General features: G+C 37.8%; 1 protein-coding gene across 1 annotated transcript in view; it reads left to right on the forward strand.

The window, feature by feature from the left end:
• Positions 1-14,445, forward strand: part of LOC149780130 (SUN domain-containing ossification factor-like) — a 122,797-nt gene extending 108,352 nt beyond the window's left edge. Inside the window, exons 20-22 of the mRNA XM_089936905.1 lie at positions 878-1,130; positions 9,480-9,529; positions 13,367-14,445. Of these exons, the coding sequence (XP_089793031.1) occupies positions 878-1,130; positions 9,480-9,529; positions 13,367-14,254 (1,191 nt within the window). The 3' untranslated portion in view covers positions 14,255-14,445. The remainder of the gene's footprint in view (positions 1-877; positions 1,131-9,479; positions 9,530-13,366) is intronic.
• The last annotated feature ends 280 nt before the right edge of the window (positions 14,446-14,725 follow it).

Below are 14,725 nucleotides of genomic sequence, written 5' to 3' on the forward strand. Positions count from 1 at the left end.
AGATAGCATGTCAGCTAGTGGGTAAGATGACTCTCGATAGCATGTCAGCTAGTGGATAAGATGACTCTAGATAGCATGTCAGTTAGTGGTTAAGATGACTCTAGGTAGCATGTCAGCTAGTGGATAAGATGACTCTAGATAGCATGTCAGCTAGTGGGTAAGATGACTCTCGATGGCATGTCAGCTAGTTGGTAAGATGACTCGAGATAGTATGTCAGTTCGTGGATAAGATGACTCTCGATAGCATGTCAGCTAGTGGGTAAGATGACTCTCGATAGCATGTCAGCTAGTGGGTAAGATGACTCTAGATAGCATGTCAGTTCATGGGTAAGGTGACTCTAGATAGCATGTCAGTTCGTGGGTAAGATGACTTGAAAGCATGTCAACTAGTGGGTAAGATGACTGTAGATAGCTTGTCATTTAGTGGGTAAGATGACTAAATAGCATGTCAGCTAGTGGGTAAGATGACTGTAGAAAGCATGTCAGCTAGTGGGTAAGATAACTGTAAATAGCGTGTCAGCTAGTGGGTAAGATGACTGTAGATAGCATGTCAGCTAGTGGGTAAGATGACTATAAAGCATGTCAGCTAGTGGGTAAGATGACTAAATAGCATGTCAGCTAGTGGGTAAGATGACTAAATAGCATGTCAGCTAGTGGGTAAGATGACGAAATAGCATCCCAGCTAGTGGGTAAGATGACTGTAAATATGTCAGTTAGTGGGTAAGATGACTGTAGATAGCATGTCAGCTAGTGGGTAAGATGACTGTAGAAAGCATGTCAGCAAGTGGGCAAGATGACTAGATAGCATGTCAACAAGTGGGTAAGATGACTGTAAATAGCAATATTAAGACTTTCAACAATGATGTTTACATTCCAGGTAAAAGATCGTCAGATGGTTTGGTCAACAATTGAGATCATCGTTGTTGTTGTGATATTGATTATTACAAATCGACGTGGAAAGAAGTCAAACTTAAGTCCAGAAATTCAACAGCTGATTGACTCCATGCCAACAAAACCATTGCCACCTACTTCTCACAGGCGAAATTCCTATTCAGGACCTATAACTCCATCAAAACATAAAGACAAACTTACTGGTACTCTTCAGAAATACAGGAGTGAAACTGCATTAGGTATATTTCCATAGTTTATATACTGCAGTTGCATTTATTTCTCCTTTGAATGGATTCCTCAATGACAATTTAGGAACACAAGCCTGCTATCTCCCAAATCCATCCAGAAAAGACAAAAATTTGTCTCGTCTGTTGATATCATGTAAACAAAGGGCAGTAACTCTTGCTTGGTATGACCCCTTGCCACTGCTGGTATCATCAGATTGTAAGCTTTGCTTCCTGACATAACATTTTTGTGTGAATTCAAAATCTGATTGTTTGGACTGATTTGAATTCTAAACTGGTGGTATACATTTTTTAATTTTTTATTTGGCAGATATTTTGTGAAATTTATCACTTTCTCTGACTTGGTCTTTTTAGACCAAAGGTACAAGATGTTATTGTTCATGTATGCTTACGTTGCTTTCTTTAGTTTATGCTGTTATTTAGCAAGTTATTAACACACTGATGTTTTAATTTATCTGTTTCTGTTTTTGATTGTTTTCAAAACACATGGTTTTCAAATGCAGTAAATACTAGAGATACAAAGCAAGGGAAGACCCAAGTTCTGCCTGGCATATACCAAATTTACTACTTCCTCTTGCAGCATTGCAGATTATGGTCCAAAGACACCTGGTCTGTTATTTGTCAAAAAGCAAGAAAAGATTAAGAGGGAAAAGCAGTATGGATGTACTAAGTATACATCTTAGAATACAGAACCAGTTGAGAACCTTGTTGAGGATGTTACTGGTAACTCTCTGCTGGGGCCTCGTGTGGCCATATGGTCTAAAGCGCTCTCCATTACGGATCACTGCCATCACGCCTCTGTCTCCGTAGGTTCGAGTCTCGGATTCGGCCAGTGTGGGTATGTGAGAAAGCTTGCCAGTAGCTTCTCAAGGGTCGGTGGTTCTTTCCGGGGATTTGCCGTGTTCTTCCTCCACTATTAATACTGGCCGCTATGTATAGCCTATCATGTGCTGAAAAATGGCATTAAACTCTACAACAACAATAACAACCTCCATGCCCCAAAATCAGAAGGACGATTCCATCCACCACTGACATCAGCAGCTTTCATTTATTCAGACCCTTCCTCTTTCTTTCTCTCCCCTTTTATTGGATGTGGCATCAGGTCAGGAGAAGGACCATATTCTTTAGTGGAAGATAACAATAATTTCTGGGGTTCTATTCAGGGCTGTTCCTTATCAGAAAGGCCAGTTGCAAGTTCAGACCAATCATGGACCTGAGTTGCCTCAACAAATTCATTCTTTCATCGAAGCTCAAAATGCAGTCAGGGAGGTCTTTCCAACTATCCATCCAAAGGGACAAGTATGAATCAGTTTCGATCTCACAAATGCCTACTTTCATGTCCCTGTTCACCTGGCATCAGAAAAGTTTCTTTTGGTTTGCATACCATGACAGAGTTTACCAATTTAAGCCTTTTCCTTTGGTCTAACTGTCGGGACCTGTGTCTTGACCAAAATTATGGATGGCATCGTCACCATGTTCCAATAGATGTCCGTTACAGCAGTTGCAGAGTATTTGGACAGTCTCCTCCTAAAACGTTTGGTAAGCTCTATTCTCCTCAGGGTCAGAAATGATCTGTTTCTTTTGAATCATCTCAGTTTTCTAGAGAGCTGGGAATAATCTGACCTTCACCCATTCCAGTGTTTTTTCCACCTGGGTGTGGAGATTATAACCAATATCTCAATCTTTTACATCTCCCTTTTATCAGTGTCTTACAGATTGTTCAGTCATAAGAGTCCATTTCCAACATGACGTGGATTTCAATGTAAGAATTCTTGCAACTTGATGGGTTATTCAATGCAGCTGCCATTATATGCCCTGTTACAAATGACTGGGGACTCAACAGCACCCCTTTTCCAGTCCATTCAACCAGAAGGTCGTTATCACGAACAAGGTATGATCATGCCTGTGAGTGTGGCACAGCCACATTTGGCTCCTGACAGGGATTCCTCTGGAGAAACCCCAACTGGAAGTAATGTGTACAGATGCCAGTACATATAGTTGGGGAGTCCATTTGTTGCCAGCGTTTGAGACAGTCAGTGGGAAATAGGGACTAGAGGAAGCAGCCTTTTTGCATCAACTTCCTAGAAATGAAAGCCATCATAAATGCCTCTATTGAAAGAAGTCCTGAGTATGTTGAATAACTCTGTATGGGTGAGACCTCCTCAAATGGGGTTGCCAAATATCCCGACCTGTTTATTCAGGTTTTGCAGTTTCTTCATTAATGTTACCAACTTCATATCAGTGTGCAATTTAGATATATTCCTGGCAGACTTGACGTTCTTGCCAATGTTTTGTCCAGACAGGGTCAGTTATTTGTATGGAATGATCCCTTCCTCTGCCAGTGTTTCAGCTGATTTGTGATCTTTGGTCATGGATACGCTGTTAATTAGTTGGGAGGGGTTGTGGGCCTTTGCTACCACCCCCACCCCCACCCTATGGTCTTAGAACCGAAATTAATATAGAAATTATAGAGTCAAAATTGCAAGATAATACTGATAGCCTGACCTAGAAGGGACAGATCCTAGGTCAACAATATACTCAAGCTAGCAATAGACTTACCCAGGCCAAATCTTCTCAAACAACCAAGGATGCAGGTGTTTCACCCCTACCAGGTCCATCTTCTCCATCATGTTTGGCTCTTGTCAGGACAACCTAGCAAGAGAAAAGAATTCAGACCTTTGATTGTGGAGGGAATCTTGAGAGCAAGAAGGCTTTCCACTCTCATAGCTTAAGACGGTTAGTGACATGTTTTCAGCATCTGGTGTAGAGTCAGTACCATCGTCCTTTTGAGTGCCTCAATCCATCAACTGACCAGCTCTTTCTCTGTCTGTATGGGGAGAAAAAGTCAGCACCAGGTACCATCAAAGGCTACCACTCCACAATATCTGACACATTCAGGTACCATGTTCATTGTAAACATATATCAGATCTAGTTGCCAATTTTGGTATGAAATGTGTCTAAAATGGAATCCATACTGGGAAGTTCGAGCACTTAGCTAGGACCGTGCAGAAGCTGTTCTCATACAAAACCTTCAGCTTGCAGGGTGAAAGAGGTTTAATGCTCTTTCAGCAGACCTGGACTATCTTCATGACGCATGGTACTAATTGTATGGAAAAATGGGAACCACCTGGAAATGGGTGAACATAAAATAGAGTATATATGGTTTTGGCTGGCCAGGATTGGTTAATAATGTAAGTTATTTTTTTTAGGGAAAAAAAATCTTTTGAGAGCTTATCCTAGTTGTAACTGAAAAAAAATATAGACAATGTTATACTGGTGGAATTTCAGTCCTTTAAGTCTTGAATTTGGAACATTCATTACTGAAATTAGCATCTGACTCTTTGGTGCGGAATTGAAAGCAGATGTGTCCAGCGCATGTAGGTCCAGAAAAAGACGCAGCTCATATCCTTTTCTCTACACAGAAGCTGACATCCAGGTTTCATCTATACAGGTTTCATCTATACTGATAAATATAGGTTTGATGTTATCATTCACATGGGAATCCAATCTTTCTTTCCTACAATGATACCCGAAGCATAGTTTGGATGCTCAACATTTCCTTCGCCGATTACCTATTCTCCTGATGTTAATGTGATCCAGGAATGTTTTCAAAGGAGACAGCTAATTTTATAGTAAATTATGTTTCTCCAGGAATACTTACCTGACCACATAACTTGAAGATCGTTGTTAGTTTGCTCAGCATGAACTGGTGGCAAGGGGTGATGATCTCCAAGAGTTACTGCCCATTGTCTTTATCATTTAGAATTTTTGTCTTTTAGAAAGGCTGAATTCAAGAGGTATCAGGCTTATATTCCTGATGGTAATGTAATCAAGTAAGTATTCTCTTGGATACAGTTTACTTTTAAATTTGCTTTTGTGGTATTAGTGGTGCACCATGAGGGTATTATTCACACTAAGTCTTGATATTATTGACAGCAAACCATGAAATATGTAATACTTTTTGTGATTGATTGGTTTTCTTATGGTACTAGATTTGTCTTTCATGCCTCAGTGGAGATAAATTTATTTGTTGTGTCCAGTTTGTTGCCTAATACAGATATACCTGGGCTATTGTCAACAACATGCCTTTATGATTAGTTTATTTAACTCAAACTTATTTTCTTTTGTTTATACTTAATTAGTTCACATCGTTATTTTCATTTTTGAGCCTAGTTATTTAGATGCCTAATTTTGTTCATTCACGGGTCTTTTTTTTCCCCCCTTTGTATGTAATTGCTTGTGCCTTTTAAATGCAGGGACCTGTAGTCTACATCTAATATCCCATAACCATGATAAGAATAATTCTTTTATTGATTTAAATGCAGGGCCTTAGTCTACTTTATAGATCTAATATCCTATAGCCATGATAAGAATATTTCTTTTATTGATTTAAGATTTTTTTAAAATAGTTATTAAATCAAGGGCAAAATAAATGACTGAAGTATTTAATAAGGTATTTTTTTTATTGCTTGATGATAATATCCTGAAATTAATCTGTTTATTACACTGGACAACAAATTTTTACAAAAGTCATGTTACTGAAATAAAATTAGTCAATTCTTATCAATTTTTATGTGCTGAACACGAATATGACAGTCAAATTGCAAAATTGGCTCTAGTTTTTTTGTAATCTGCAAGAAATTAATGTTTACATAACGAAATGCATTCCAATAGTAAAAGGTCAACTGTAATAGCCTACCTATAAAAAATCAAGTCATTGACTACATCTTAGATTTCTTCGCCTGTCTCTTGTACAGCTGTTCGGGAGCATCTCTGAGGAGTGTCCAGCAGTAGTCAGCCAGCATTGTAGTGGACCATTTTCCCTGGTATCTTTGTTCCATTGTTGCGATATCTTGATGAAAACGTTCGCCGTGTTCATCACTAACAATACCACAGTTGCTAGGAAAGAAATCCAAATGGGAATGAAGGAAGTGAATCTTTAGAGACATATTGCAGCCAAGTTTCTTATACTTCATCAACATGTCTTCTACTAGTTCCTTATAGTTTTCTGCCCTAACATTTCCGAGGAAGTTTGTAGAAACTAGGCGAAAAGCATTCCATGCTTGTTTTGCGTCGCCTTCCAGCAAGTTGTTGAACCGGTCATCTTTGAAAAGCTCTCGAATCTGAGGACCCACAAAAACTCCCTCTTTAATCTTTGCTTCGCTGAGTCGAGGGAATTTTTCATGCAGGTATCGGAATGCTGGCAAAGTCCGGTCAATGGCTTTCACGAAGTTCTTCATCAAACCTAGTTTGATGTGAAGGGGTGGTAGCAAGATTTTCTGAGCCTCAACCAGAGCTGGGTGTTGGATATTCTTCTCTCCAATGGCTACATTCTGCCTGTGAGTCCATTCCTTCCTCATGTAGTGCATTTCCCTTGCTCGGCTATCCCACTCGCATAAGAAACACATGTATTTTGTATATCCTTGCTGCAGTCCCATTAAAAGGGCAACTACCTTCAAATCACCACAGAGGTGCCAGCTGTACTTGTTATACTCAATGGAATTCAGTAGCTGCCTTAAGTTATCGTATGTCTCTTTCATGTGGACAGCATACGCTACTGGAATAGATGGAAGAATGTTTCCATTGTGCAAAAGCACAGCCTTGAGACTCAGTTTCGAAGAGTCCACAAATAGTCTCCATTCTTGTGGGTCATGAGTGATTTTTAAAGCATTCATGAGGCCCTCAATATCGGAACAGAATATCAGATTACTTTCCTTTCTGAAGAAAGGCTCCAATTGCTGGTGGCGCTTTCGATATGCAGTAATTGTGACATCTTCTTCTAGAAGATTCCATTGTTGGAGTCTTGATCCTAGCAATTCTGCCTTGTTCTTTGATAAGTCCAAATCACGAATCAGGTCATTTAGTTCTTCCTGTGTTATTCTGTGTGGGGTTGATGATGCACCACAGTGAAAATCTGGATCACTGCATGCTGATGGACCAGGAGAAGAACAGGTCGACTCACCTTTGTCTTCGTCAGATGAATCAAGAGAATATTCTGCTGGAGGTTCTGGAATAGGAAGTCCCTCACCATGTGGAACTGGTCTCAATGCAGACGGAATGTTTGGGTAGACTATTCTCGACTTCTTTCGCTTCGTTATTCCGCCGGAAAGAGGAGGAACCAAGCAGAAGTAACAGTCATTTAGGTGGTTGCTTGGCTCTCTCCACACCATTGGGACTGCAAACGGCATTGATGACCTTTTGCAATTCAACCACTGTGAAAGCTGTGTTGTACATGTAGCACAGCATATATGCGGAGCCCAAGGCTTGTCTTGGTCACCAACCTTGCATCCGAAGTAAAGATGATATGCCTTCTTCACTTGAGAATTGATACTTTTCTTCTGGTTGGCAAATGTCACTTCCCACAAATATAGCAAAAATTGTCCGCGGTATTAACACACTTTCGAGGCATTACTGTTCTTTATTGTACGTAAATGGATAAAATAATAAGTTTTATGTAACAGTAGCTTGAACTGTCTCGCACAACGTCTAAAATATTTTAAATGCTGAACCTATCTGATTGGGCTTTATATAGTACACTGCTTACGTCAGCTTCAGCAGCTGCCTGGCATTAGTATAATAGGCCTACACATGTATAGTACACTGCTGACGTCAACTTACTTCAGCAGCCGCATGGCATTAGTATTGCATTGCATCAGAAAATGATGCAATCAACTGTGGATGATGTGAGCATGATGGTATTATGCAATGTTACATCATTATTCCGGATGTTGCTGCAGTCCTACTGGAGAAATTTACACAGTGAAACATAGAAAATGAGGTATATGAATATCTTCAAAACGAGAGCCAATACAAATTTTTCACGGTTATATTCGTGTTCGGCACACCAAAATACTACAGATTAGGGCCTTTTCAAGTCAGTAATGATTTCACTGTTGACCAGTGTTATCAACACCTGAGGCTGGCTTGCTTTGTATTTGGCAGAAATTTATGAAGTCCAGGCAGGTGGTGCCATATGTTTGTTCTATTTGGTATTTACATTCATTATAACACATGGGCAGTAAGTCATAATGGCAATGTTAAGATGTCAGGATATTTTAACATTTTAATTCCAGGTAGCAGTGCTCACTTGTCTCTCATCATAGCAAGAAAGATTTGCGATGTATTTTTCTTTTTGCTTTTCCAATCAGTTTTAACTGAACAATAATACTTTTATTAAAAGGATGTCAGTAATAGATATGTGCTGGAAATAGTCTTGTTTGTTCAACATGTATTCCAGGTTTTATGAACAATTACATCTTTGTCAGAGTATGTATTAGGTTTTTAGATTTATGGCTTGTGGAAGAGGTTGTGTTATTTTTGTAAGAGCATCGTTGTTTGGTCTTTGATTTCATGGTTTGAAGCAACCACAGAATTCACTAAAATTGAAACATAAAAAATTTGAGAATTCATTTTACTTCGGTATTTAACTGAGTTGGAATGATTTAACAATATTTTCAACAGGTTATCTTTAAAATATGTTGTCACATTTTCACCAAATATTCTCAGTCTTTTCACTCAAATTGAGAAATATTTTTTAAAAAGTTGTGTAATTTCAGAAATCAGTTTGTTGTCATAGGTAGAGAGCAAACTCAGTCTTGAAGAAGGAATTTTGAGAAGATTAGTTAAACATCTTGTCATTTCATAATTTATGCATGGAACTTGTCACATTGTTAAAATGCACTGTTTTACAAAGGTACCTTATTTACAGGTGTTACGTGAACTGTATTCTCACATGATATACTTTTTAACATGGTAATTTCTATTTACATCTTAAATTCACAGTAAATCCATAATTAAAGACTAAACAGCTTTATGTATGAAAGTGACTTTTTAAAAATTATTTTGTGAGTAAAGGAAATCAAAGTGTCTGAAATATGTCACTACAACAGAATCAACCCTTGCATGAATAGTATGATTAACATGACTTTGGGAGCAATAAAAGAAAGAATAACAGCACACAAGAGGTCAAAGTTAATGACATGTATGCAGGTAAATTCTGTATAATTGAAATTTCTGTAGTTTTACAACCTGGTCATAAATCTTCAAAACTCAACCTTGAGGAATGCAGAAAAATATTTGACAAATTGCAACATGACAAAAAAATGTCTTTTTGTTAGGTTTAGAAATTTGTAAGCATTTAAGTAAATGAATACTGCCTGGTACATGCTGTTGTTCTGGAATAAACCAGTAATTTGTTAAATTGATATATCAGTGCAGTGTGAATGTATATGTATAGCTAGATATGTAAACAACGTATTTCACTTGCTTACATATACAGGAGTACTAGGAGAGTTCCAGTGTATGATATTGTTTGCTTATCTTGCTTTTTCTATATTTTGCAGCTGCATCTGATTTTCCAATTGTTGAGCCTTTATTTAGTTCTTCCACACAGGTATGGAGTATTTTTGCTTCTCACTGTATTTCCTTTTTCTTGTTGCTTTGTTTTTTCATGCACAAGTACAAATTTTGTTTTTTTAAATGATCATCTAGAGTCAGACCTATTTGACTTCACATGCATTATTATGCCAACTACATTCGAACATTGGAGTTTTGATGCTGATTGAGTTCAGTTTTTAATTGTTTTCTAAATTTATAGTGTAGTTTCTCCTATTTGTGGTTATTTGGTATATAATTTGTGTACTACATAATTGATCATGTAAGAATAATGATGCTACAGGGATTGCAGTGTTCAAGCATTTGTCAAAGTTCATGGAAAGGACTCTAAACGCTTGTGATAAAACTCTTTCCATGCGCTTAGCAAACATTTGCCATGCTTATCTCAATATTCTTGTAGTAATGGCTTCATTCTTATTGTCAAAAGGAAGATTTTTGTTAAAGTTATTTGTTGTTGTTGTTGTTGTGGGGTTTAACGCCATTTTTCAGCATACGATAGGCTATACATGGTGGCCAGTATTAATGGTGGAGGATGAACCCGGGAAAACCCCAGGAAGAACCACCGACCCACAAGAAGCTACTGGCAGGCTTTCTCACATACCCACATTGGCTGAATCTGAGACTTAAACCGGCGAAGATAGAGGTGAGATGGCAGTGATCCGTAACGGAGAGCGCTTTAGACCACTCGGCCACTCGGGGGCCCCTGTTAAAGTTATTTGATTGCATTGCAAAAAAGATAATTTAGCAATACGAAAACTAGGTTGTTGTGACTTATTTTTGTACTTTAGTGACTTTTTGTTTTCATTTAACTGTTTCTTACACCTTTGATATCCTTATTTCATCTGCAATCATGAAACTTTAAATGTGGAGACAAGTCAATGAGGGTAATTCGTCCATACCCCAACTAGGTCACTGTATTCAAATTTGCATGCAAGAGTGACATTCATATTATTTAACTATATGTTCATTACATCCTCAATATAAAACCTGTAGTTTTTGCACATTGTCCCATTGTTTTGTATCCCACTACTGTTTTTAAAAACAAAAGGCATAAGAGATATAAAAATGCACAAAACTTGGTCCTTTCATACATTGATTTATAAATTCTAATCTGGTTATTGCCAGGGGGTCACAAACACTGTCAAGTTGTTGGCGTTTCAGATCAAATAGGAGTTTCATTAGTAACATGGTTGCCATATTTGTATGAGCTGAGTCTTCATTTTTTCAAGGATCAGATGTGATGTAGTTCTATGTCTTTGATAATCTCAATAATTTTGTAAATTTTGGAGGCGCATCTCTTTGAAAACACACACAAACACACACACACACACACACACACATATATACAAGACTCACTTTTTATTTGTTAATTTGGTTTAGAAATAATAAAGTCAACATTGGAAATATTGGATGCATACAACACAGTTTTACTGAAATGGGATGTTCTAGAAACTAGAAAAGGACATTAAGTACTCTATCCGTTTGTGTACATCAAGAGCTTCAATTTTCTTTGAGATGACAATAGTATTATGGACCCCTTGGTTAGAGATCATAAATCAGTGAATGACATGACAAAGTTTTGTACATTTTTTAAAATATCCCTGATGCTTTTAATTTTTATAGTCACCTGAATATATAATTTAGAATTTTGTCAGATTTTTCTGGTGGTTGAGTAGTCTAAAGTACTTGCTTTTACCAACCACTGCCATCCCACCACAGTTCACATGGGATGGAGACCCAGACTCTCTGTGAGAAAGCTTGCCATTAGTTTCCCATGTGTATGAATGGTTCTTCCAGCGTTTTCCTGCATTCTTCTGGCCACTGTGTATAGGTTGGCAACCTATCTTATGTAGCTTGCCACTTTTTATGGATTAATTACAAAATGAACAAGCGCTTGCCACCAGTAAGAGAGTAAAACTGTTAAAATCACGATTTTTGGCTGCCCTTCATGCGCCACACAAAACCTCTTGACTTGCCATCTTGTGGCATGCAAGTCACAGGTTGCCGGCCGAACCCTGGTCTAGTTAATTGAAAATGAAAATCATGACAGAAACCCAGTGGCCATCTTGAAAATCTTGTTATTGCTTGTCTTCTTGAATTGATGATCATTTCAGCTTAGGGTTTCCCATAAAGGACCAATGATAATGTCTAGTTGGTCATAACTGAAAATGATGTCTTCTTTTTCACAGCAGCCATTTGGAAAATCTCATCGTTACTCCTTGTGAGTGAAAATTCATATTGACATTAGGTTTTCACTGAATTCTTCTTATGATATCTAGTTGACTATAAATTATAATGTTGCCACCTGGACTTCCAATATGACCACCACATCAGCTAGGTTTATTAATTGTGTTAATGCTAATTCTTTCTTAATGAACAGTTATATCAACATATTATTTTTACTGAAAGAACATTTTATGATATCTAGTTGTCCCAAATCAAAGGTGATAATCTTTTGCCCAATATGGCTTCTGCTGAAAAATTTGTTTTTGTTTCTACTCCTGAATAGATGGTTATATAAACATAGACTGCATGCTTCATTGGTTAGAGTGTTGGCCTTGGATGCAGGAGATTACAGGTTTGAACCCCGATCAAGTCATACCAAAGACTTGGAAAAGTGGTACAAGCAGCTGTCTCACACGGCACACTCAGCATTAAGAGTTTTTTAGTGTTAGGACTGGTCCACCTGTGTCAGGATAATGTGACTGGGTAGTTCATGATGCTACGTCTGCAGCATGATGTCCCAGTGCTAGACATAACTATAAACTGCCACACTGCAGACATAGTAGTGATATGACTAAAATTGTCAAATATGGTCACTTTGTTCTGAAGACTATGCCACTCAAAGGGAGACTTTACAGAATGACAACGGAAGGTCTTGGTGCAGTTTTCCTACTCCACATCACAAGGCACTTTATTGGATCAGCCAGTCTGGTGTCCAGTTTAGTGCACCACTACACAAGAATATATAGTTGTTGTTGTAGGGTTTAATGCCATTTTTCAGCACATATATAGGCTATACTTGGCGGCCAGTATTAATGGTGGAGGAAGAACCCAGGAAATCCCCAAAAGAACCACCGACCCTCGAGAAGCTACTGGCAAGCTTTCTCACATACCCACATTGGCCGAATCCGAGACTCGAACTCACGCAGACAGAGGTGAGATGGCAGTGATCCATAATGGAGAGCGCGTTAGACCACTCCGCCACTCGGGGCCCCCAAGAATATATAGTCAGTAATTATGCACAAAATGCATTTAAGATAAAGACATAGAATTTAATAGCTTTATTGTTGATGGTACAGTAATATTTAGATTAACAGTTTTTTGAGGAGTTAAAATCTTTTTAAAAAATAAGTAAGAGGCATTGGTCAGATAGTTTGTTCAGTTAAACAACACATCTTGTCAAATTATTAAATCAGACTCTTATTTTTTTGCTATTAAAACATTTTAGTACTTGAAAAAATAGGTGAAATTATTGAAAATTTTAGGAGCGATGCCACGATGATGCCATATCCAAACTTGCATTGTAAAGAAGCTTCTTACAGTGTGGTTTCACCCTATGAAGAAGTTTCTATTTCTAAAAGGATCAAGTCCAGCTTGTTAAAGGGACAAAACCTTTTTAATCCTGAGGAAATAATTATACTCAGTGGTTATTCCCCTTGATATTGGTGATGAGAAAAAGGAGTGAGGTAATTGGAAGGGGTTGGGGGTTAATGCTTGGATGAGAGGCAGTGGTGTTGGTGATGTGGATAATAATTGATAATTAAATGTTAAGAGCATAGCAGTGTTGCTGCTTCAACAGAGATTCATTTTATTATTTTCTTTTTGCCTGCAGATCAAAGAGGGCCAAAAACGAAAAAAGAAAAAGAAACAACGTTCCATGGATTTCAGATTCTCTGCCTTCTGGACAGAAAATAGGCCATTGATAGAAGGGCAAGAATGGCAGAGTAACCGTCCAGAGTATTACAGGAGAGATTCTGATCAAAGCTCTACCAAAAGTTCCCGTTGTGGAGAGCCCAATGTGTTAACTGGATATTACAATAGAAACATGGGACAAACAAATCTTTCGCTAGGCGGACATAAAATGTTGCCAAAACCACCTTCAAATCCTAAAGTGCAGCTACGAGAGTGCAAAACATCGCCAAATCTTCAGTCGGGATTTAATATCGCCAGTTGTGACATTAAGCAACAGTCAAAGTCTGCCTCTCACTCGAGAAGAAACTCACATGATTTACAAAACATGAAGCTGAAAGATATCCCAGGACCACCTGTGACTTCAAAAGTTCCAACTCAGATTACAATAAATCCAACAGATCTGAGCCAAAGAAGGCATGTCAGAATACAAAACCAAAGTGATAGCAAGGATAAGAGTTCACAAGGTCATGGGTCAGATTTCAAGTATCTCAGTGATTCACATTGTCATGATTATGATTCACACATGAATGGGATACAAAATGTTAAAACGAATGGATTTGTTAAAGATGGTGAAGTTTGCAACCAGTCACAGTATTACAACAATAGTAAAGGGAAATTTAGCCCATACCCCATGGAATTTGCAGCTCAAAATGGTTACTCAGAAACAGATTTTAATGGTTTCCATGGTATCCATGACTACATTCTGGATGATCTGTGCAATGTAGCTCATTCAAGTGAGAAGGAGATTATCAATGCCAGCAAGGAGAAATCAGTCAGTACTGGTATTTGGAAGAAAGTATTTGGCTAGAAATAGCCAATTATAATGTTTTTTAAAAAAAATATTATTTTCTTCTTCCCCATTTCTGTTAATTGTGTGAAATCCATCAAAGGCCAAAATATCCAGTATCATCACACTTCCTTTTCAATAATAACATGATGGATGTTTTACCTTGATAAGCAGAAATTTTTCCATAATAAAGCTATATAGTGCTATTTCAATAGTGTACTTACTACATACTTTTAAGGAACATGACCCAAGATTATCTTCTTGGGCCCAGAATCAGGATGTGGGATCACCTTTTCTGTCTATTCATCCATTTACACTTCTTGCAAACCACCAAAGTTCAGCAGTTCTTGTTCATAATTTGATGTTGTTTGGTTGGTGAATTCCCCATGATATGTGGATGTGCCTTTTAAAAGTGTTAAGTGTTTTTAGGTTTTATTATTAGAGGTTTATTACACTTTACTAACAAATTTTATATCTCAACTAACAAAGATC

The sequence above is a fragment of the Sinohyriopsis cumingii genome, chromosome 16 (genome assembly GCF_028554795.1).
Source record: "Sinohyriopsis cumingii isolate HCF-2022 chromosome 16, ASM2855479v2, whole genome shotgun sequence".
Taxonomy (NCBI): domain Eukaryota; kingdom Metazoa; phylum Mollusca; class Bivalvia; order Unionida; family Unionidae; genus Sinohyriopsis; species Sinohyriopsis cumingii.